General features: G+C 52.0%; 1 protein-coding gene across 2 annotated transcripts in view; it reads right to left on the bottom strand.

Annotated features, from left to right (window-relative positions):
• Positions 1–24,637, bottom strand: part of LOC308548997 (carboxyl-terminal PDZ ligand of neuronal nitric oxide synthase protein-like) — a 122,195-nt gene extending 97,558 nt beyond the window's left edge. Inside the window, exon 1 of one of the 2 annotated variants that reach the window (XM_081121227.1) lies at positions 24,329–24,637. In XM_081121227.1, coding sequence (XP_080977353.1) covers positions 24,329–24,433 — 105 coding nt within the window. In that variant the 5' untranslated portion in view covers positions 24,434–24,637. The remainder of the gene's footprint in view (positions 1–24,328) is intronic. The other variant, XM_081121226.1, reaches the window with a different exon arrangement.
• Between the last annotated feature and the right edge of the window lie 363 nt (positions 24,638–25,000).

The raw sequence follows: 25,000 nt of genomic DNA on the forward strand, positions 1-25,000 counted from the left end.
CATGGATGGTGGATGGGAGGGGCAAGGTGTGAGACCAGTGAGAGGTGAGATGGGCCAGGACCAGAGCAACAGAACCAAGGATGGGATGATGGGACACCTGAGAGGCAAGAGGGACAGGCCTTGGAAAGTCATCAGACACAGCCAGAGGGGGCGGGGAATCCAGGATGGTTCCAGGATCCCTTCAGCTTTCCTTTGACCTTTCCCTCTCTCCTCCCCCACTTATACCTCCACCTGTGCTTGCCATGACTCACTCCCAAGGCGCATAATTAGCACAAATGCTGTCGTGACACCTGTCACCTGTGTTTTATCCCATTTAATTGAATTCCTAAGGTGCCCTTTTGAACTGAATTCATTTTCTCTCCCTTTTGGAATAGATACAATTTTGTGACAATGTCTTCTCTTCCTTCCCTCCTCTCTGCCAAGCTCATCTGACGTCAAGCTCGTCAAGCTCACGGGGCAGGAACCAGATCCAGCTGATATTCTGCTTCAGGCCAAGCATGTTTTTGGTGCTCGGTGAATGCCATTTACTTCTCCTGGCCACAAAAATAATGATGACAGTGATCCATAAATAGCATGACTTCCTGTGGTGGAAAGGAATTAACCACCCTGCAATTAAGGAAAAGCTGGAAAAAACATTTAGGGAACACCTCAGTGCAGGCAACAAGATACGGCCATAAACCCCATGGCAACATATTTCCTTGGTGGTGTTCTATATAATAGTCCAACAAAATGCTAAAGACCACTCAATGCCACAGCAGAATGTTAATAACATGAGTCACCAACAGCTAAAATCAAACAGATTGATCTATCACAAAAAGAGGTGAAAGAATAAACATCAATAATTCATGCTGCTGCCAGATTATTAAAAGGAGAGAGTATTCCAAAATCTCGTTCATATAAAATACTGCACTTTCAGAACAATAACCCAGGAGAATACTAAGGCCCCATTTACAGACTTTTAGGGAAAACCCCATGGTAACCAAGAGGGGAGCGGAACCACCAGAACTGGTTCCATTGGGAACAGATGGACAACGGAGGCTACAGTGCGACAGTGTTCAGGGAGTGGAAGGTCGACGGGTAGGAGAGAAGCAAACACAGGGCATCTGGTGAAACAAGGACTTGCCTTTGCTGTCTGAGTTTTACTCAAAGCGTCTAAGCTCGAACAGGAAGAGCACAGGCGAAGTCGGAGGCCTAGCAGGCAGCCTCCACCGGGAGAGAGTTGAGGCGAATGGTGGCCAGAGAACAGCTCAGAGCTGAAGCAGTGGCCCCCAGAACCTCTGCCCACATGTGACATCATGACATCGCGTCCACTCCTATCACTGGATCTTGCTGACACCAAAGTGTCAACCCAGTGCCAAGTCTGAAGAGGCCACAGAGGAAAAGACAGGAAAGGCTCCAGTTGAGAGAGAACAGCCAGAGCAAACAGGAAGCCAGGGCGGTCAGGTAAAGCCAGTCTTGGAAGAGGAGAGCTCTGCGTTCAGAAAGCAGGTCTTGGCACTGGGAGCTGCAGGCGTCTGGCGTCTGGGGTCTGGCGTCTGGGGTCTGGCATCTGGCATCTGGCTAGGGCCACAGCTGGAGGAGTCACTGTGGAGACCAGGACACTCTGGTCCCGATGCCCCCATCATCCTCACAGTATCTCCTCCAGTGTCCACTTCAGAGCACATTTACTTACCAGACTTTCCACGTGGCTTTAACAAGCTGAGACAAAGTTGAACATCTGTGAGAATAAAAATGGTCCCACCCCTGTGATCTCGCCTCATCAGACAATTCTGTCCAAAGGCAAGTGTCCCGTGCTCCATGACACCTGATGCTCAGGGAGGAACCTACGTTTTTTCCTGACTTCTCTCCATTGGTCCTCTGATCTGACTGAGGCAGAGAGAAATGACTTCACTTTGCATCCATCTACCCTAATCTCCCCAGAAGTCAGTCTCCCGTCATGAGCGTCCCGAGGTTTCCCCACCTGGGGAGTCCTGAGGGACGTGCTCTCCCTCCAATGTGCTTCCCTTCCCGCAAAAGTCTGGGCAGCACTTTCCACTGGAAGGAACAGTGTTTGAGGCAGTACCTGGCTCAGTGGGGTATCCATGACCTTTCCCTCCCAGGGTCTGCACCTTAACTTCCCACAGCCCTTCCCCATGTCAGGTGTTTTTGGCCAAACCCTTGCATGCACAAAGGTCAGCGTGTCTGAGACACACACGTGCCACTGCCACCAAATTCAATTTCTCCAGTCACAAAGGATGACACTGGGCAACTGCCTATTTTCAAAGTATTTTCACACGTTTTCTGGTAATGATCCCATAATACAGGCAGACAACACTGTGCCCTCTACCTCACAGGTGACACTCCTGAGGACAGGGGCAATGCAGACACCTTCCTGAGGTTTCATGGCAGTGCAAGGGTGAGAAGCCAGAGATCCCAATTCTTGGCCTCGGGCTTTCCCCACCTCTCTTTATCTTATTTACAATCAGTAAAGATGTCACCACCGGCTAACAGGGGCACCCAGGGCAGTCCAGGAGTCCCAGAAAAGGCTGTTCTGCTGAGGTTGGGTGGGAGCTAAATCAGGTCAATCTGCCTCCCAGGGAAAGGTCCCTGTGAGGACAGGCACTCTGGTCAGCCTGCTTACCAGCCTGTCACAGTAAGAACTCACAGGCAGCTCATGTAAGGACCTGACATCTCGCTGGGCTCCTGCTGTGCCATCACTTATTACAGGATCAGCAGCATCTGCATGGAGTTATTTGCATCGAGAGCCCCTCAGACCCGAGGCCTCTTGCATCCCCACACCCAGCACAGAACAGGCAACAAACATTCGATCATATACAAAATACACACCCCAAAGGGACACACTCCACCAGCCCCCAGAAACCTGAGGGAAACCCTTCTGGGGGCAAAAAGCCTGAGAACACAGGAAAGCAAGCATTTCTGCTTCACTCATGACTAAGTCTCTTTTCCAAATCAGTGCCCCTAAGCCTCACATTTCCTTTACCCACAGAAAGATGGAGAAGAGCTAAATGTGCAGACGCCAAACCTGGACCCAAATCAAGAAAAGTTTCATGTGCGAGGCCTCAAAAGGGTCCTCAGAACTAGTGTCAATTTTTTAAATTTCTGGTCATCAAACAGAAACCATGGCGACGCCAGGCACTGCGCGGTGCTGGGCTCACTCCATGGAATCCATATGGCCCCAGCCTTGGAAAGCTGACCAGGGAGCCAGGGCTGAGATTCCAGGCTAAATGACCTCTCAAAGGTCCTCCTCCTGCTCAGTGAGAAGGGAGCTCTGGGTAGCCACCTCCCAGCCCTGGACAACACCACACCCCAATGTAGCCCACAGCAAGGTAGCCAGTGTACTGTCCCTCATGTTCTCGGGAGCTGGCATTGCCTGAGAAGTGGAGCAGGAAGATGACACTCTACCTGGAGCACAGCAGATGAGCAGTGAGTACCTACAAGGTGCAAAACCACCACTGATTCTGCAGGAGAAATAAAAACTCACCCAACACACGTTACTAAGCACTGAAAAGTCAAAGACCTGGGTTCAAGTCCTGGCTAGGACCCTGGACCAGATACCTAACCTGTCTGTGCTTTGTGCTCTCACCTGCAAAAGGAGACCACGTCACCTTCCCTAGGGGCCATCATCAGAGCTGTCAACAGCAGCTGTGTAGCCCCTAGAACAGGCTCAATGGATGCAGCAGGTGGTGTTCTGCGTTGCAGGACACAATGTGGCTCGAAGTAAGATACAAAGGTCTTCCTAGAACAACTCATACACAACTACTCAGCCAACAAGTGGAGCACATATTAAGCCCAAGAAATGTATTGAATGTGTTCCTTACTGTGGAGTGAACCTGGAATTTCGATGGGAAGACTTAGTTTGCATAAATCAAATCAGGCGGTGCATGCATGATACCAAGATCAGCTGCATAATCGGTCTCTAAGCACAGCCGGGTCGTCAGGAGAGGCTGGAGCAGGACTTGGCAGTGCCCAGCATCTAGAAAAGGCTGGGATTCATTCATTTTTTTCAAGACATAGTGAGTGTCTGCTGTGGGTCCAGCACAGGCTTACAGAGAGAGCAGGTGAATGAAAGAGCTCCACCACCCCCAGGGCCTCCTGAAGACCAGCACTGATGTGTTCAGGGTCCTAAAAGGATTGTGCAGTTTGCTAAAGAAGCAGAGGTCAGGGGCAGCTTCAGAGGATACAACTGAGCTGAGCCTATTAGACAAAGCGAGGTGGATGTGGAGAGGCCACTGCAGGCAGGGAAAGCAGGAGACGGGACGCAGAGGTAGTAAGGCATACCGCATGCTTGTGGCAGTGGCAGGACCTAAGCCAGTGGGGAGTCTCTGCTGTGGACCGTTGAGCAATAGTGGCGATTGGAAAATGAGGTCAGATGACAGGGAGCCCAGACTACTCAATTAGGGGGAGGAGACCCAGGGAAAACAGTTATCATGGGCGTGGAACCATGGGACCAATGAGAGGACAGAATTCTGAGGAAGGCTAGCCACAGAGGCCGAGAATGGTCAGGGTACAGCTAAAATTGAGCTTAAAGAAGGTATGCACACACTAAAGAACAAAGATAGCAAAGAGAAAAGCTTAGCTGGGGGCCCAAAACACCTTGGCATGAGGTGACAAGAACATTCACAAAAGACGGTGCATTTAGCACCTTCAAATCCTCACAAACCTGTGTGCAGAGTAAAGGGCAAGATCAAGCCAGGAGTTAATCAAGGCCAAACAGGAGTCTCCTAAGACTGGGAAAAAAGCCACTGGCCTCATCAGAACCCGCCCTTAAGTGACTAAACAGCCACAACCACACTAACCAGCTGACAGGGAAGTCCCAGGCTGGCCTCAGAGGCAGCAGCTGACCCTGGTGGCTCAGGAATTCCTGTCTAAACTGATTCCTTCAAATAATAAAAGGAGGTAGGGGTTGAACGTGGAACAAATTTTTCCCTATTTGTACAATTCCTATGCTACACTGTATCAGTTAAATTACCTTATGCCTTAGCCAGTGTGGCTCAGTGGTTAAAGCATCGGATGATGCACTGAATAGTTGCTGGTTCAATTATGGTCATGGACACATACCTGGGTTGCGGGTTGATCCCCAGCCCCAGTCCAGGCACGTGCGGGAGGCAACCAATTTCTCTCTCACATCAGTGTTTCTCTCTCACAATGTGTCTCTCACATCCGTGTTTCTCTCTCTGTCTCTCTTCTCTCCCACCTCCTCCACTCTCTCTAGAAATCAATGGAAAAAATATCCTCAGGTGAGGATTAACAAAAAACTCTTATAAATAGCAGATGGTCAAATATCTATGTTGTAAACAAGGAAAAAAGAGAAAGAATAAAAAGATAAAGGAAAAACAAGAAAATCTACCCCTTTCAAAGAAAGGAGATTACAAATAACTTGAGTTTGAGATATAAACATTTTTTGAGGAGTTTTCATTCAGGTATATTGGGTAATAAAAATGGTCAATGTTTAAGATAACATTGAACATTCCTTTCTGGTATGAAGACCTTTTTGTAAATATGTCCAAATAATGAATATTTCATGATTAGAATGAAACCAAGGAATATATTGCTGAGTGAACTGAAATAACAATTCAACTGAATGAACATGTCCCAAAAGACCATGAAAAAGAATCGAGTATAGAGCACCCGGATGCAATGGAAATAGTGTGACGGAGGCCCCACTCCAGCCTGGGGGGTGAAGGGCTCTTGAACCCTGGACCCAAACCGTCACTGCTCTTCCTCTGGGCTGCTGGAAGCATCCCCATCGGGGACCCCAACCTGACCCTCCTCTGGTCACTACCACAGTGAAATGTTCCAGTTCCTAGATTTTCTTAAAAAGGAAAATGTGAGGAGGGCCCAGAAATTAGTGAGCCTGCCTCCCAAAATGCCTATGGTAACAGGTTACCAGCCAGCTCTTAGGGGTTGGCACATCATCAAGACAAGTGGCTCTTAGCTGGGATCCTAGGAACCCCCCAGACTTCCTCACAGGCCCCTCGGGCCCTGAAGCGATCTGCTAAGTCCTCTTTTGTGAGCAGTTTTCTGAGGAAAGAGGTCAAAGCTTTCACTAGATTTCACTGGGGTCTGTGACTCGAAAGAAAGCAGCATCCCCCATAGTGAGTTCTGGCTCGTGCGGGTGAACACTCGCCCCACCTCAACCCCGATGCCTTGCACAGACCTGGACATGGAGTAAACGGGAAAATATCAATTGACTAATACTTCTACGGAAGCCACGGCAGTCACACGTAGTAGGGCTCTGCACAGGTGGACTAACCAACCATGAGGGAAGAATCGCAGCCGGAGCAGGGTTGCTGTCACGATCAGAGTCAAAGGCAACACCAGCGAGACCAAGCACGTGCTGAGCAATGGTTCTAACAGCACATCTCAGTCTTTACCTGTCCGTCCTCCTGGCAACACTGGGAAGAGGCACAATAGGATGGGTCCGAAGGTGCGATACGAGTTCCCTGGCTGATGTGTGGGAAGAAAGCAGAGGCAAGGAGGCAACACGTGAGCCTGTTCATCCTCGGATGGCAAGAAGCCACGGTCTAAGGCCCAGAATGCAGTGGCACCCCCTCGGTGTTCACACACAGGTGCACGCACACAGGCGCCAGACCAGGCAGCTTTCCCGGCACAGAACCCTCCAGAAGGACTGGAAGGCTGCTCCCAGGGCCCCTAAATAGGAAGGAGAGCTAAAGGGTCCCCTAGCTGTGGCCTGACAAGGTGCATTCAGGGCATCTGCCCATTTTAGTCCGTGGGCACACGGGTCCCACAACACACCTGAGAGGCCAGGAGGAGGGAGCTCTGCGGGGCTGGAACTCTGAGCTGCCAGCCCATGGTGTCCCTGGGTTTCCCTACGTCTCTCTCCCTTCTCCTCAAGCTAAGAGGAAAGGCTCTAGAACCCACACGTTCCTGTCTCCCTGTCTAGAGAAAGAAAATACACAGTACGTTTCCCAGCAAGAATTCATTAGCTAAAGTGAGGAGCTACCAAGAAGTGGGCACGCACATGTCAGAAACAGGTGGCAGTGGCAAAGCCACATGCATCTAGTCCCTGCTGCTGACATCCACCAGATAAAGATGGGCGGTGTAGGGAACCTGAGGGATCTGGAGACACGGCCAACACAAACAGAGCAAAATGCGGCAAATGACCTCCTGGCCCCGGGAGGCTGAGGCCAGAACTTCCTGGTGACTAGATTATGCCCTAGAACTGGACAGCGTATCCACAGGGCATGTTCCACATGTCTGCTCCCCAGGCCGTGTGTATGTGTGTCATCACGCGAGCACATGTAACAGAAAAGTGAGGTTTCACTTTGATTCAGATGCTGAAACAAAGGCTGCCTTGTGTTCCAACGCTGATGAAATACATGCTCACCCCCCAAAGACTCAGATCTCCATGTTCATAGAAGACTATGGGAGGAAAGCGTATTGTACAGAGGATGCTACTGGGGGAGACCATCCGAGGCACCGCCATCCCGAGAGGCATCAGTCAGAATGCTACTGTGCTCCCACTGTCCTCTGCCTGCCCAGTGGTCTTCTCTCCATGTGTCACCTCTGGAACACAAAGGTTTTCAAATCTATCATATTAAACTAGCAAACATATGAGCCCCGTGTTAAGTCAAAAGAAAGGACGAGCTGGCCTTGAAACGTCCAAGAATCCACCACATGTCCAGGCTTGGAACAGGCCCAGGAGCACCTGCAGCCTCCACCACTCAGCAGCCATCCACAAAATCGCCCATCCAGCAACAAGGCCGTATGTGTGGTGAGCCCCAACAAGCCTGGCTAGGGACTGCTCCTTTAATTCTTTTTAACGGGTTCATGGGCTCCAGGGAAGAATGAATCGAGCAGGAGTTTACCAAGTTGGACCTGGCACATGCACCAGCATTTCACTGAGGCCAGAGTCTGTGAAACAAGCAGAGAGCTCAGCTCCCCACCAGCCCACTTGCTGCCCCAGTGGAAGGTTACAGCCAAAGGAGTTATGAGCAAGGTTAAGAAGGATGGGGAACCAACCGTGTTTACGATGCCACCAGGGCCACTCCATCACAGCCATGTCCACTCTCAGGGTGAGGTGAAAGCATGCCCAGCCTTCCCCCTCCCAAGGGGGTAACAACTCAGTCTCACCACAGCTGAGGGCCAGGCTGTGTACGCTGCCAGCAGTGCCAGTTGCTGGCTTTCAGCACACAGACATACCAGCTTTGAGGATGGCTGGGAAGACTGAAGACCAGCTAGTCTGCAGAGTTCTCAACCAGTCAGAGAGTAACTAGGCTGCCAGGGGGAAACTCAGAGCCCTCAGCAGAAGCCAAGTCCTAGAGGACAAGATAACACTGTGGACCCCGTTCCCACTGCCCAAGTGCTGGGTGCATGCGGACGCTTCGTTTTTCAAGAATGTTCACAGTATCCCTCCTCCACTCGCCTGCGTGTAGCCTGAGAAAGATGATGCCCACACATACCTGATGCCCTCAGCACCACAAGCATACCTGCGCTGGACAAGTCTCTACACACCTGTGGCCTAGAGAACTGAGAAGTCTGCCAGATGTGCCCACCTGGCGGGGGCCATGTCCACATCACAGGACCTTGCAGCCAACACTGTCTTGTTCACGGTGACACCCTGAAGCTCAGCATGCACCAGGCTTGCCACAGAGCTGAGAGGGTGCTCATCAGGGCAACACGACACTCCCAGGACCTCTTCCCACTTTCGCACACCCCATGGGTCACCTGCTGCAAGGGGCAGGCGTGCTTTATCAGAACAGCTCCCAGGGGCGGCAGGCCACATAGCGGGGGCTCTGGAGTCCCAGGGAAACTGCCTTCCACTAGCCAAGGGATGTCATGTCCCTTAGCGGCTGGGTCCCAGTTTCCCTACCTGTAAGCAGAGACAAAAATAACTCTTAAGTGAAGGGTCTGAAAATCAAAGACATTTATTAAGTCATCTGAGAAACTGCAGAGGCAAACAGGCTCCGGTAGGGTGAGGGAAGCAAGGCACGAAAAGATGCCGCTGAACACTGGCTCTGTCACTGAGGAGCCATTTTCCCTGATGGCAGATTAGTTCCCCCTGGTCTTCCCTCATGTGACATCACCATCAAAGCTGTCAGGCCCTGTGCCCGAGTGTGGGAGGAGCAGGGCTAGGCCTCAGCTCCTCTTGACGATCTCTTCCAGAAGCTTTCATACGGCTCCTTCTCAGGAGGTGTTGCATATTGTTTAGGATTCAACAATGCACAAAACTTTAGTTTGTTCATCTTTTCACATATTGGTCCCATTTCTCCAAAGGCACATTCAGTGCACACATGACACAGATCGTGTACCAAGCGCAGGAGCTCAGACACGAACTACTACTGCCCTGGCCACTGAGAACATCTGCTGAGATGACGAGGTGTGGTGCTCAGAAGTCAAACCACCATCCACAAGCAGAGCTTCCAGAGAAACACTCCTCTTCTTGGAAACATCTTGGACACCAGGTCTATCGCCCAGTGGCGTGAGGTCAGTGGGACTGACGGGGTCAAGCCTTCAGGTCCTGCTCTGATTCTACCAGTGGAATGGTGATGAAATCCTGTCACCCACACAAACCCCATCACATGCGCCTCTATTTTAAGAAAAGCCACGCACTGAAACACCGGTGTCTTAAGACACAAGAGTGGATACCCTTCAATTTACTCCACAAAAGGTGCCTTTCACAGCACAGCCGTCTGCCTTCCTCTGTGCCCAGCATGTCACAGAGTCAGTCCCACACTGGCCTGAACCAGTCCCTGCCAGCTCTGCTCTGTGGTCCCGTCCTCGGTAAAGTGAGGAGTTGACTTAGACCTGAACCTTAGCGAACACGCCAACTCTGTTTATTCTTCCCACGTCTCCTGCAGACCAGCCTGGCCCCCGTGAAGTCCCATCCCAGTTACTTCAAGCCCACCCTGGCTGGCAGACAGCCAGGACCAGCCCGTGGCACTGACGCCCTGGCCGTGCATGTGCCCTCCTCGTCTCGAAGGCGGGGAGGCGGGGCTGTGCTCTTTCCCCCTTAGCTGCTCATCAGTGCGTTGCTCAGTGTCACTGTACATAAGCAGAATTCACTTGTTACTGTCTTGTGTTCTCAAATACAGACACCTTTTCCGGCTCTGTGAGAAAAAAAAGAAACTTTTTAAAAATTTCAGTCATCAATTTGCCCTATTTTAGTGAAAATAAAAAGATGATACCCCAATTCTGGAAAAATGGCAACAGTATAATTATTGGATCTTCTGCAATTCCTACAAAAACAGAGCAAAATTAAAAACTTGTGGACCACATCTGACAGAATTTGGTGACCAAGCAACCCACCAGCCCCATGTGCAGATGAGGACAGATCTGCAGCAGCCAGCCTGACATTGGTCTATGGATAAAACATCAGGGGCACAGGATGAACCTGGAGGAGGAGAAGCCCAGAGGCCCACAGGTTCCCGGGGAGCACACTGGGGAAGCAGGGGAGCCACAGGGAGACCCAGGTGTGAGGGCACATGGGGTCTGTGGGCTGAACACCCAGCCCTGTGGGCTCCCACATTGACTCACCAGGACCAGAGCTCATGTGCAGGAGAGACCACTGTGGTGGAATCAAAATGCAGCAGGAGAGCCCAAGAAAGAGACGATTCAGGTACAAGGGGGAGAAGGGAAACGGCCACATTTTTCTAATCTAGATGAAACCAACAGAGGAATTGTGAAGTTAGAAATGCTACCAAATGGAGTGTCCTTTCAAAAATTCAGGGAAACAAGTTCACATAAAAGTTGAGAACAGACAAGTATCAAGGTGGACTCCATTGGCATTTCCTAAGAGAAAGAGAACAGAAGCAGAACATCCTCTCCGGGGACGTGGGACAACGAAGCATGCCAAAGACATATGCTCAACAACAGATACAAATATAATCCATAAGTGAGCTCAAAATGTTTTAAATTATGCAAGTCATGAAAGAACAAATGAGAATTATGAAAACTCAGAAACAAAGTGACAGAATTCTAGAAAGAATCTGAAATAAATTATTTTAGAAATAAAAACTAAACTAGCAGGAATATAAGAAAAAAATAAACCTAACAAACGCCTGAAAAGTAGGGAAAGTTTTAAAAGAAAAAGAATATAAATAAAATGAAAAAGAAATATAGCAAGAGACAAACAAAATTTGAAAGTGACCAATATGGCCCAGCCAGCATGGCTCAGTGGTTGAGTGTTGACCTAGGATCCAGGAGATCACGGTTCAATTCCCGGTCAGGACACATGCCTGGGGTTGCGGGGGTGTGCAGGAGGCAGCTGATCAATGATGCTTCTCATCATTGATGTTTCTCTCTCTCTCCCTCCCCCTTCCTCTCTCTGAAATCAATAAAGACATATTAAAAAAAAAAAAAAAAAAGGTAGAGAGTGACCAATACTGAAGACAGGCAAGGAAGAGCTAACACATGATAAACAGAGCTTGCCTGGCCTGGACAGGGTCACAGGGCACTTTGTAGGTGGGGAGAGCTTCATTCGGCCTCCGGACTTTGCGTGTTCTGGCTTCACTGGGAAACGATCATCACCACGTAGGTGGACACCTCGAACTTCTTGGCCTGTGGCCATTACACCTTCCTAGCCACCTTCAGATGGAGTGCCACGCCCTCCCACCCCACCCTCTCACCTGTGGGAGGTCAGGGCGGGTTTTGCATTGAAAATCCATGAAAAGGATTCTAGCCTAAAATCAGGCTTATCCATCTGGGCCTTCTCATGACTGTCCCTGTCCCGAGCACATCAGCTCTGCTGGCTGCACGCTGCAATCCCCACCCCAGCCCAGGCACGTGGAACAAGCACCTCCTCCATCCCCCGCGCCCGGTAATGGGCAAGCGTATCCTATAAGTTCTCCAGGTGATCCTGACCTGCAGCTGGGCTGCAGGGACTACTCCAGTAGAAATTAGGTTTCTGACCCCTGAACACCAGGCCACAAACATGCCCTGTAAGGCTGAGACCCTGGCCACTAGGGTGGCCGAGCACAGGCCTCTTCCTGCCTGAATTCTTACAAAATCTAAGGTTGCAGCACAGTCCTCTTCTCCTTTGCCTTTATGGGGAATTTGACCCTGTAGGATTTTGCTGCTTTTCAAAACTCTTCTCTTTGGGCCTCAATAGGGAAAAATTGATGACTGAGATTTTTAAAGTTTCTTTTTTTCTCACAGAGCCGGAAAAGGTGTCCGTATTTGAGAACACAAGACAGTAACAAGTGAATTCTGCTTATGTACAGTGACACTGAGCAACGCACTGATGAGCAGCTAAGGGGGAAAGAGCACAGCCCCGCCTCCCCGCCTTCGAGACGAGGAGGGCACATGCACGGCCAGGGCGTCAGCGCCACGGGCTGGTCCTGGCTGTCTGCCAGCCAGGGTGGGCTTGAAGTAACTGGGATGGGACTTCACGGGGGCCAGGCTGGTCTGCAGGAGACGTGGGAAGAATAAACAGAGTTGGCGTGTTCGCTAAGGTTCAGGTCTAAGTCAACTCCTCACTTTACCGAGGACGGGACCACAGAGCAGAGCTGGCAGGGACTGGTTCAGGCTGTTGTTGGCCCAGTGGAGGGCAGACTGGCAAAGCAACAGTCTGGGACTGTCCGTGCTGCGATCCAGTCTCTGGGACTGTGCCTCCCTTATGTACAGAGCACACAGGGAGGTGAGAGGAGTGACCGCTTCCTGCCCACGCAGCTCGGGCAACGCATCAAGCCTTCTCCCTCCAAGAGGTGAGTCAGCAGCCTCCAGTGTGTGCCTCAGACATATTTTCAATGAAGAACAACTTCCAGCTACTGCTGGAAAGAGGGATGAAGAACCATGAAAAGGAATCACCATCATGTGCCCCGTCGTCCACAGCACCCCGAGTGTGGCGGCCTACAGCTGTGGAACCACCCATGCCCCTGCACGTGCTTACTGAGCAGCTACTATGTGTCAGCTGCAGCCAGTACTGCAGAAAATACAAAAGTTAAGCCACCCTTTATGGGGCCTGTGCTAAGACAAGCACGCAAACAATGCTGAGATTAGAAACCAAGCAGTGTTTCAGCCGTTCAAGGAAAGAGGACTCAGAGTTGGAAGATGGGGTGGAAATTAGTCTTTGACCAGTTAGGCCTCATAAGACAAGTATGGGGTTGATGTGTCACGCTGAGTCTATAGCTACAAGGTCAGCTTCAGGCCACAGGCTAGCTCACCATCACTGGAAGGAAAATGAGACCCATGCCATAAAATCTTTACCATCTTGTGAAGGGACTGGCTGGGAGGGCAGAGTCATCGAACACCACATTCTCTCCGCAGAAGTCGTTTTGTGAAATACAGCCACAAGCCTCGATGACAAGCAGGCTGGGCCGGAGAAGCAGGACGGCCACCCTGGGAAGACCCATGTTGGGGTCCTCAGTCCTGGCGCAGGCACCCAGGTCGCTGTGGTGAGGAGGAAGGAGCACATGTCACCGAGTGGTGACATCAACGTCATTTGCTCAAGATCAGTGACATACCTATAGTGTCAGGTGCTGCACCACATTCTGGAGATTTACAAGTGAATCAGACCTGGTGCCGTTGAAGGATCTCACAGGCCAGGGGTACCAATTAGGGCAGAGGGTTGAAGACAGAAGTAACTGCAATATAGGCAGGTGGGTATTAACAGAAAACCTAGGGACACAAAGGAAGTTGCTGCCCAATATCCCACACAATCAAATCAACCTCAGAAACCCATCCTGGTTTGTCAGGGACTGAGAGAATCCTTGCCTGGAGCTCTCATATTTCAGCAACTCCTCCTCCCGAGCAGAGGCTGGGAAGAGACAGGGGCTTCTTGGTCCTGGCCTATCAGCTATCCAGGGTTTTTTTGTTTTGGGGGTTTTTTTTATAGCCCTCCTGGAGCCCACTCAGCCCTTTCCTCACCTCACAGAGGGGCCCATATGGACACAGCCTCATTCTCACCACTTTAGCTAACTAGACCTTAAACTGCCAAGTTTCAACAGCCTTATGATATGCTTCCTAAACCCAGACAGCATAAGGTATCAGACTGCTGGAACAGGAGAGATAATTCACCAGGTAGCTAAGGGCCCCACCATGATGGACGGCTTAGGGCCAGACACAGGGGAGGCAAAGGAAGCCACCTTTGGAGCTCAGCACTCAGACCCCTGCGCCCTCCCAATGGGTGGCATCTGAAGCTCCGGCATGCGGGCTTTAAAGACTCACTGAGATGCCAGTTCCTGGAAAGTGACACTTGAATTCTGTATGTTTTCTGCTTCTGTTTCTCCTTCCCAAGGACAGTCTGGCCCTAAGACCACAACATAGGTGGCTGTATCACCCTGTCTTTGTCATTTCCCTTCCATGCATCCCTTCATTTCCACACCCACCATCATCACCTGGTTCAAGTCCTGGCACCTGGACTTGAGCATCATGATGTACATATGTATCTAACATGAGTCATGGGTATACACGTTATGTAAATATACATGTAATATGTGACTGTGTGCGTGCACATGTACACTTATAAGTATGTACACATTACATAAACATTCATTTCTGCCATCCCCTAGAAACACACACATTTACTCCCCCACTGTTTATAAGATGAGTCCACTCTCTCAAGCCTGGTATTTAAAGCCTCCTGGGGACTAGGTCTTCCTACCTTTGTCATTTCTCCATTAGTGATGGTTTTCTTATCTCCCCCAACCCTTGAAAATAATAACCAAAGCCTTGATATAGACCCCTCTCCCCCCACCACAGCCAGCACCAGCCTTTCCCTCCTGCACTCGCCTAAAAGCTGCCTGACCTCAGCACCTGGTTGCCACACTCAGAGAAGTATGCACCTCTTGGCAACTCCAGAGTGGAGCACGGGCCTCATTTCAGCCACTGCCTTCTCTCACCCAAGTGTGAGGTGAGCTTCCTAAACAGGTTCTCCAGGTCTGTTACTGCCTTCCAAACCACTCTCCACAACTGCTACAGTGACATTTTTAAACCTCAAGAACCACCATCTAATGCCCCTACAAGACCCCTTCCAAAGTCATAAACTAAACCAGTAACAGCAGCTGCCTCCAAAATCTGTCCCAGTCCAGGGGGGGATATAAACATGAACTCTGCCTGTCACAGCTACACCCACAAGCATGCTCGTGAAAGCTCGGGGAACATATGGGTGTGGAAAAAACAAGGCCGAGCTCCAGCAGCAAAGCCCAGGTCCCAGTTCCTCCCAGGAGTGGACATGGAGTGACCTTGGACGAATCACTTCATACTGAGTTAGGCTGTCATGCAGCATAGGTGGAGGGATTAGATGGAAGTTTACAAAACACCCAGCACAGTGCCCAGCACATAGTTTACGCTCAACACATAATGCATCAACATCTCCCCAACTTGACTGACTTCCTTCAAGTCCCCATCTGGCTTCGTCTCTCTGTGCCCTAAACACAGTCAGCATCCCTGTGTGATCTGGTTATTTCTCCACCTGCACTTAGGAACGTGTATTCAGGGAACAGAAGTCAGACTCAGAATGGGCTAAGTGGAGAAAAAACCTGAACACATCTATGGCAGGGAAGTATCAGTGACAAGAATTTATGAGGGAGCACCCAACAGTTCCTAAAGACCACCACATGGAGAAGACCCCGATCCTCTGGGTCCTTCCACTGGAACTGTTTGTCTGATCCAGGGACTACCCCTGAGCTTCTATTGTGTCCTTGATTTGAGGAGAATCACCTGGGGGGCGGGGGGGGCGGTTGTTTGTTTCCAGTTGGAAAAAAACATTTATTTTTTAACTTTTACTTTATTATGTTTTTAATTTATTTCATTTTATTTTATTTTTTCTATCATTTATCACCTCCATGCCCTCTTCCACCCCCGCCCCATCACTGCAGCAGCCGCCTCCACCAGACTTCTGTCCTCAGCAGGCTGGAAGGGGCTGCTCCAGCCTCACCTTCTCCTGGTGGTGTCACAGCAGTCTGAGCGGGACGCTGGACAGCCAGGCCACCTGGTCATAACGAGGTGTCCTCCTCTCCTAGCAGGGTGTCAGAGGAGGCCTAGCAGAGTCAGAATTCCCACCACCGCCCAACAGTACGGAAGCAGAGTGCCTGTGGGGCACGTGGGCAACAGAACCAGTCCAACAAATAATCCAGACCACTCCCCCCACTCAACAATGAGGCAGCACTCCCCTGCCCTCCCCTCACCCCCAGCACACTGGCAAGGAGTCTTCCTAAAACAGAAAATAAAATGAAGATCCAGAATCTCCTAACATAACAACCAAAACTTCCAAATTATAATCGAAAAGCACTCGCCATTCCAGGAACCAGGAAAATCCCACCATGAATGAGAAAAGACAAAGACACCAACACCACCATGAACGAAACTGCAGAATCATCTGGCAATGTCTTTCAAGCAGCCTTCATAAAAACACCCCAACCAGCAATACAAACATGAGCCAAATTGGAGGCCGGTGCTCCAGCCCCTCGGCTCTCAAACCTGGTGTCTGGGGAAGCCACCTGGAAACCTGCCAGAGGCAGCGCAGGCCCCTCCCCTTCCACAGCCTGCACCTCTGCATCACAGACACCCAGAGTCTGATAGACACCCAGGTTGAGAACAGCTGCTTCACCTAACCACAGGAATTTTCAGGGTACCCCCTTCATTGCTGCAAAATTCTTGATCTGAGGAAAAAGCTGCGTTTAAGTAACCTTGAAGCACGAGGTGAAGTTTCTGAAGTTTCGATTGTAGTTAAAAATGAATTTCGACCGTACTTTAGAAGGGTGCTGAGGACGGACCATGTGCAGCAGCTGCCAAGTTGAAGAGCAGGAGAGGCACAGGCCTGAGGGCTGGTCTGAAATGTACAAATGTAGCTACAGTACAGGCTCCGTGTGTTTGCAGGGAAGGGCAGGGAGCAAGAGAACAATGTTACCTGTCACTTGGCCCACAAGAGACAGTAATCTTCCTTTTGTGGGAAAAAGAAAATGCTTTCATGTGAGCGCCTCTTCCCTTCCAAACAGACCAAAAGAGAAAGGAGTTTATACTCCAGAAGGAAGGCTCACGCCCAGGAGCGTTTCCATTGTGCTGGGGCTGATTTCTAACCCAAGGCAGCATCTCTGGGCAGCGAGGCTCCAGCACCTGCATGCTCTGTCCTGAGGACCCAGGGGCTCTGAGCGACAGAACTGGGGAGGCAAGGGAGAGGGCATGGGGACTGATGGGGAAGGTGCTGAGGGGGAGTGGGTCCCCACCCGTGGACCGGAGGTGCACAGCTGGAGAGGCACAGACAGGAGCCCAGCAAGTAACAGCACCTTTAGAGAGTAGGCCTCCCAAGGCTCTCTCCTGACCAGTGTCTGCAGTCACACTTCCTGATGCCTCATCTCCATGTCTAGAGACCACCAGTGTCGCCCACCACGTTTCAGACAGCCTGTTGCCCACTAGAACAGGAGACCAGTGCCTGGGTCCAGGCATAACCACGATGGGAGAGGCTGAGACCACCACCTTCAATAGGCTATTTGCCCATCCCATACAACCTAGAAAGATGGACTTCAGTCTCCCCATCTGCAAGAGGCCACTGCCAAAACTAAATTAGTTGAGTGCCTGATAAGCATTAACTCTGGTCTTTTGAAAGATACTGCCCCGCTGTTACTAGGGAATGCCCAGCCACACTGCCTGGATCTGACTGGGGGCCTGTCCATCAGTAAATGTGCAAGTTACACTACCTTTCTACGCAGCTGCCTCCCCATCTGTGAGACTCAGATAACAGAGCACCTCAACTCACACAACTGTTGGGAGGAGCTTTTGTAGAAAGAGGTTGGCATAGTGCCTGGGGCATAGTGAGTGCTTTTTAAATGATAGTGATTATTAAGTTAGTGCTCTGTGATGTGGATGGCGCTAGGACCACCATGGGAGCCCCCATGGCCTTGAGGAGCAGGTAGCCCAGACCAGGAGATAAGTGCACAGGCAGAGCCAGCAGGGAAGAGCTGCACAGACTACAGGCGTGACGATTCTGCAAGCATTCAAACAGCACCACACCCAGCTGACAGATCTCAGAATTTTTTGAGCATAGAGTGCCCTGGGGGCAAGTGCCCACTTCCTGGCCAGCCCTGGCGGGAGCCCTGGGTCTCAATCAGCTCCCAAGACAATCATGTCAGCAGCTTTGGAGAGAGCTGCAGTTTCAGGAATCAGGGGGGACCCCAAGGGTGTCAGACACACATCTCACTGAAGTGCAGCAGGGAGCCACTTGGTTCCTCCCAGCAGTAGAGGAATGGGTTCCAGCGTGTTCCGACACTCCAGGCACAGGACTTGCTGGAAGGACCATTTTCAGTAACCTCTCAAGCCAGCTGCTGCCGTGCTTAGAAAGAAACACGACGCTGAACATAAACACTGCAAAGGGAAGTGCATGCATCACAAGGTCTTCTTAATCCCGCAGCACAACATTCCTTCTGCTTAAAGAAATATTTATCCAAGAAATGCAGAGAAAGAGGGTGGAGAGAGACAACACAGCATACTTAAGATGCTGTGATGTCTAATCCTAACAAGGACTGAGGGGCTGGAACAAATGTGACAAGGCCGCACCGGACACCTGCCAACCAGTTTATTCCTTCCCAAGGAAGCTGACAGCTACTTTAAGCCTGCAAAGTAGTCATGCTGTCTGATTTACAACTTTAGGAATCAGTAATTCTGCACTAGATCTTTTAAGCAGGCATATAAAATGAAGATAATACACTAAGAGGCCTCTCTGACTTACAAAAGAGCAGAGTACAATTCCAAGACTGAAACTTAAACTGCAGTCGTGGGACTAAGTGACAATAACAAGAGCAGCAAGGCTGTGCCAGGCACTCACACCTATGACTCACTCACTCACTCACTAGCCTCTGAGTGCTGTGACAGTCCTGTCCTCTTTATAGATGAAGATGCTCACACAAGGCCACACAGCAAATGAGAGGCAGAGCCGGATCTAAACCCAAACACAGTTCAGCTCCTGAATCCTCTGCTATGCTGTCAATCTATTCATGTCAGAAAAATTATAACAGCAAATTAAATGAAATAAAGCAATAATTAGGGGGGAAGGTACCAATTCATTAATGAGAACAACAGGTTGAAAATATGTTTTTCTGATACATGACAATTATCTACTCCTAAAATTGGCCACATGTTCTACAATCAAAGATTCTAACTGCATTTCACATCCATCACTGGAATTCCACTTAATTCAGGAAAAAAATGCTTCCTCAGCACTGCCTTGGGAAGGAGGTGGCACTCTGTGAGGTGGGAATGGGTGCCTCCAGGATACCAGGGGAGGCCCTCAGGCCTAAAGCCAGGGAAACAGCCAGGAGGAGCCTGGAGCCCACTGAGGCACCTCCCATTCAGGCAACACAGGAGGGCCCTGGCAGCCCTTGTAGGGAGCATCTTGGAAATTACATTCGTTCATTCAAAATACATCTTCTATATGCAGGAAGAGCACTTGGCACCACAGTAGGCACCAGGCAAAGTGACGGAGACCCTGACAAGGACAATGGGGATGAAATCAAACGGGCAAGCCACTGTAAGCCACAGCAGGTCTGGTCAGCCCCTCACAGAGGAGACTGGGGACGTCACTGCCCTGGTGACATGCGGACAGGGCTGAGATGGGTGGGACATCGAGGGGAGAGGGGGGATGGGTGCCTGCTGCTATCGGAGTGAAACACAGAGTGACTGAAAGCCAGAGAGCCCTGAATGCACGCCAAGCCTCTGGGATCTTAGTATTTGGGGCAGGAGACTAACAATTATATTTCTGGAAAACTAGCAGAGCTAGTGACAAGATAAAGCCAAGGCCTTCAGGAGGCTACTGTAACAGCACGGTGCACCCCTCAGCGAGGCAACTGTGTTTACTGTCCACTACTGGTCATTTCTCCCACTTGCACATCCATCACTGGAATTCCATTTAATTCAGGGAAACATGTTTCCTCAGCACTGCCTTTAGAAGGAGGTAGACGTACAATATTGCTGCAGGTTATAGGTACCTGATGGAAGGGGCGGTTCACACATAGTAGTGTGAGGCTGGTCCTCAGAGGACACTCGGGGTCACTGCAGGTACACGGAGGGAAGAGCACAATTTCGGGGACACTGTGACCCAAAGATGGCTCCCCTTCTGCTCACCCACGGCACTCTCGCAGGGGGAGCCTGACACTTCCCGTCAAGAAGTGACATCCACTTCTCTTGCCCTAGAATCTGAGCCCAACAGGAGGCAGCAGAGTGGCCTAGGTAATGCTGGAGGCCAGACTTCAGGAGCTTCTGCCTTCACTGCTCCCAACACACCCCCTTGAAAGCCAGCTGCCAAAGGAAGGGACCACCGAGCTATGAGGAGATCCAAGGGCCCAATGGAGAGGCCAGCCACCTGGACGACCAGCCACGGGGGTGACACCTCTGCGACCTTCCAGCCCAGCCCTGCCACAGCTGAATTTGGCCAAGCGAATGGCCCAGTCAACAATGAACGCGACAGAAGAACAGCCCAGCCAGCCCTGCCTGAATTCCCGACCACGACTCATCGGCAAATTGAACAGGTGTTGTTTTAGGCCACTGGGTTTGGAGGTAGTTTGTTAAGCAGCAATAGGTAGCTGAACCCGGCCTGAATCCAGGGAACCAGAGTGAGTCCTGGTCCTGTTCTTATCGAGCTGTGTGACCTCATGCCCATGGCCCGCCCTCTGGACCTCAGCCTCCTCACCTGTACAATGAGGAGGTTGTAGAAGTGAGCTGAGGTGCTTGCCAAGGCTGAGGTCTGTACCTTCCTGTGGATGCCAGTGCCGGGCTGGGCAGTGAGCACTGAGTGCAATGGTCCAGGGAAAGGGCCAGGGCCAAGGCCAAGGCCAAAGTGCTGCAGTGTGAGCACTAAAGGAGGCCACACCTAGAGCAGCACAGGGCTGGCAGCAAGGGCTCACGAGTGTCTGCTGTAACCACTGTTTCCTCATCAGTTCCGTGACTCCGAACAAGTTCATCTCTCTGATCCCCACTTTTTTCATCTAAAAAGGCAGATAACAGGAATATTCCTGATTTTACAGGAAGAAAGTTCTTCATAGGTTAAAGTCCCATGCAAATCAAAACCACCTAAGAATGTAAGGCAGAACTGTTACTGATATTCTCCTGAGCCCTTGCAGCACTGTCATTAGATGTGTCCTCTCACCTGGCAGGGAGTCAGCTGATGGCACTGGGAGGCGGAGAGGCAGGCATGCCCACTACAGTCAGTGAGCCAGGTGTCCATGTGGGCATCCCTCAGGGGCATCTCCTAGCCCAGCATTAAAAGTTTGGAAAACATCCTACAGCAGAGTATGAGAGGCCAGCACCCTAAGGCAGCCCCCAGGTGAGCATGAGCCAGACCACACCCAGCACAGAGTATCATGAATAAGCACTGGATTGGGAGTCCAGAGTCAATGCTCCCAGGTTTAAATCCGGGTGTTGCCATGCACAGCTGTGTGCCCTGAAGCAGGAAACAAGCTCCCCAAGTGTACCCTTGTTTATAAGACATGAGGAGACCCACCTCTAGGGTCGCAGGGAGAATTGCATGAAGTCCTGCAGGTGAAAAGCATCTAGGATTCTGCTTCATAACTAAACACACAGTGTTGTGTGTTTTTAAGTGTGCAGAACTGCTGACATCCAGGTGCCCTTCACCCCTGGCCATAGCCCTTCCATCTCCGCAGAGCTGAAAATGACAGGCACCCATCTAGTCATCCCCTCCATGTTGATTCTGACAGCCTGCCAGCCTCTGGGAGAGAAGGACCTGGGCTGGATAGCCAAGAGCACCTGACAAGGCAGCAGCGACGCATTTCCATTTTACAGCCTGTGCTTTTCCAAACCCAGCGGGGGTGCTGTACATTTAACCCTGGGATTGAGGTGGCTGTGCGGCTCAGACACCCCTGGGGAGTGTGGAAACAGCCAGAGGCGCCACTGGCTGGGTACACAGAAGAGTTTCTGTGCCCACCCCTACTGGGGTCTTGGTTGGCATGGTTTGAATGTGCAGGTGTCCAGGATTGAGCACTGAGGGTGGGAGTTAGGAACCTATTCTTCCTCCTCTACTTCACCATGCTCAAAGCAGAAGCTCCATCCCCTGTGCCTCAGATCTGTGTTAGGAACACAGCCCTGACCCATGGTGGATCCCCTCCTCTTATGGAGCACCACTGGGTGTGAGCCCAGGGAAGTTACTATAGGAACTACATCACACAGTCCCAGACGTCGCTTAGAAAAGAAACGGGGAAAGGGCCGACAAGGTCCAGCAAGTTGGAGGCGAACCTCAAGCCCAGTATTTCCCCAAGTCTGGTCCCAATCACCTGCATCAAATCACACGGGAAGCTCCTTAACCATCCACAGTCCTGGGCTCCCCAAAGGTTCATCAAATTAGAATTGGGGGTGGCAAGAATCAGACTTTTTAATACCTTTATCAGGTGATTCTTATACATGCTAGGTTTTGAGACAAGATGCAGAGACTGTGAGAAAAAAACAAAAAGGCTTAAAAACATTTCAATTCTGATCTGTCTTCTTAACCTCATTCTTGCAAAACAGAGCACTAGTGAACCAAAAGCCAAGTCCCCAGTTTATGTATGTCCAAGAAAATTAAGTCATGACAGTGTTGGAAACTCCTACTTTAAAATAAAAAAACCTGCTCACCAAAGCAACAGGCCTGGACAAAAATTAACCCAAACATCCCTCCTTCAACCAACCAGATCTATTCTGAGAGAAGCAAGATAAGATCTTGGCTGCAGCTCCACTTTGGTCCCAGCCATACCCAGTGATTCAGCTCTACATTCCACTGCAGAGTTTGATGTCTGGGGGGCAGGGGGTATTTCTGCTCTAGCCAAGATGGTTGGGGGAATGTTACTCAGGGGCAAAAAGAGGCAGATTTCCAGCTCACATATCTCTAAGAGATCTCAACACACCTGAATGCACTGGGCACACATTAGCACTCAAAAGCTATTTCCAGAATTGAAGGAACTAGCCCCCTGATTGACTAATCCTTGCTTGAGATGCTAACCACCTGCATCTAAGAAGCCCTGAAGGAGAAAAAGGAATGCAGAATAAAACTCTCTCCACATGGAAAATACCAGCTTTCCAGGCAGTACTCTCCCCAGGTGACAGGCAGCAGGAACCAGAATCCCTCACTCTGAGAAGCACATCATGGCAGGGGCAGGAGTGGGGGGGTATTCACACCTGAGGGTCCAGAACTGAGGCTTCCACCAGCCCCTCCCCAAGGACAGGCAGCCTGGGAATTCTAGTGATCCTCTAACTTCCCTGCCAAGGCTGGTCCTAGCTGCTGAAACTTAACATTGTGCCACAAAACTAGCAAGAGGGTGGCTCTCACCCCGCCCCCCTTCAATGACTGGCAGTTGTAAAGGACTCTTGGCAAGCCGGGCATTGGGGAAGTGACTCTGACACCTGGACCTGGTTACCTGAGATCTAAAATACGCCCTGTATTATTTTCCTCAACAGGGAAGCAGGCATTACCCCTTAGAAAGACCTTCTTGAAAGCATCTCTCCCAGGGGATCCCATAAGGTAAACACCACCAGAGCTTCCCTAAACCTATTCTAAAGGACCAGGTGTCCAGGCTGTGCTCACCCATTGCATTGCCCTCCTCAGGAGGGTGGTCTGGGAAGTAGCTCCATCAGTTATGAGCCAATGAGGACAGGGGTCTGCAGGTGGGAAGGGAGTGAGGATAGGAGGGGTGAGGAGGGGGTGTCTGCAGGTAGGAAGGGTGAGGAAGGGGATCTGCAGGTGAGAGAGGAGTAAAAAATGAGACTCTGCAGGTGGGAATGGGTAAAGGGTGGGGTCTGCAGGTGAGAGGGCAGAGGGAGGGGGTCCACAGGTGGGAGGAGGTGATGAGGGGGGTCTGCAGGTGGGAGGGGTGAGGAGGAGTCTTCAGGTGGGAGAGGTGAGGAGGGGTCTGCAGGTGGGAGGGGGTGGAGAGGGGGTCTGCAGATGGGATGAGGAGGGGGTCTGTACGTGGGAGGGGGTGAGAGAGGGGGTCTGCAGGTAGGAGGGGGGGAGGGGGCCGGGAGGGGGAGGACCAGGGTCTGCAGGTGGGAGGGGGTGGGGATGGGGTCTGCAGGGGGAGGGGGAGGACCAGGGTCTGCAGGTGGCAGGGGGGGAGGGGGTCTGCAGGGGGAGGGGGAGCCAGGGTCTGCAGGTAGGAGGGGGGGAGGGGGTCTGCAGGGGGAGGGGGAGGACCAGGGTCTGCAGGTGGCAGGGGGGGAGGGGGTCTGCAGGGGGAGGAGGGCCCGGGGTCTGCAGGTGGCAGGGGGTAGCAATACCGCTCAAACTTTGCAGAGGCTCCAGCCACAATTCTGGGCAGGAGCCGCGGATCCCACAGAGAGGGGTCCCCCTCTAGCAGAAAGGCCCGCAGCCAGCCCGCCCCCTCCCCCGCCGGGTCTGGGCCGGCCCAGCGTCGCCTGTCCGCCCCGCACACCGCCGCCGACCGGCGCTCACCTTGGCCTCGAAGCAGATGCCGTGCTGGAAGGCGTCTTCGTTGTGCAGGGGGATCCGCAGGTCGTGCCCGTCGTCCACAAGGTTGTACTTGGTCTTGCTGGGCATGGTGACCCGGGCGGCGGGAAGCGGCTGCGAGACCCGGGGACCGACGGAGGAAGGCGGAGGGCTGCGCGGCGCGGGAGCCGGAGCGGCGCCGAGGCGGGCGGCGCTGTGGCCGCGCAGTTCCTGTCGCGAGGGGCCGGGCGGGAGCAGGGCGGGCGGCGGGGGGGCGGCGGGGAGGTCCGGGACCGGGAGGCCCGGGACCGGGAAGAAAAGGCGGCGGCGGCGGCGAGAGCGCCTGTCACGGAGACGCCGGCTCGGCGCGGGGCGGCTCCTCCTCCTGCCGCCCAGGCCCCGCCCACCGCCGCGGCCCCGCCCACCGCCGCCGCAGCTCCGGGGCGCCGCCGAGCCCCCGCCCGCCCCCGCCCGCCCCCCGCCACCTCCACAATCCCCGCCGGGGCTCCTCCCGCCGCCGCCGAGGCCCCGCCCGCCCCCCGCCACCTCCACAATCCCCGCCCGGGCTCCTCCCGCCGCCGCCGAGGCCCCGCCCGCCCCCCGCCACCTCCACAATCCCCGCCCGGGCTCCTCCCGCCGCCGCCGAGGCCCCGCCCCGCAGCGTCCGCGGAGCAGGAG

The sequence above is a fragment of the Miniopterus schreibersii genome (assembly GCF_964146895.1).
Source record: "Miniopterus schreibersii genome assembly, chromosome: 19".
Taxonomy (NCBI): domain Eukaryota; kingdom Metazoa; phylum Chordata; class Mammalia; order Chiroptera; family Miniopteridae; genus Miniopterus; species Miniopterus schreibersii.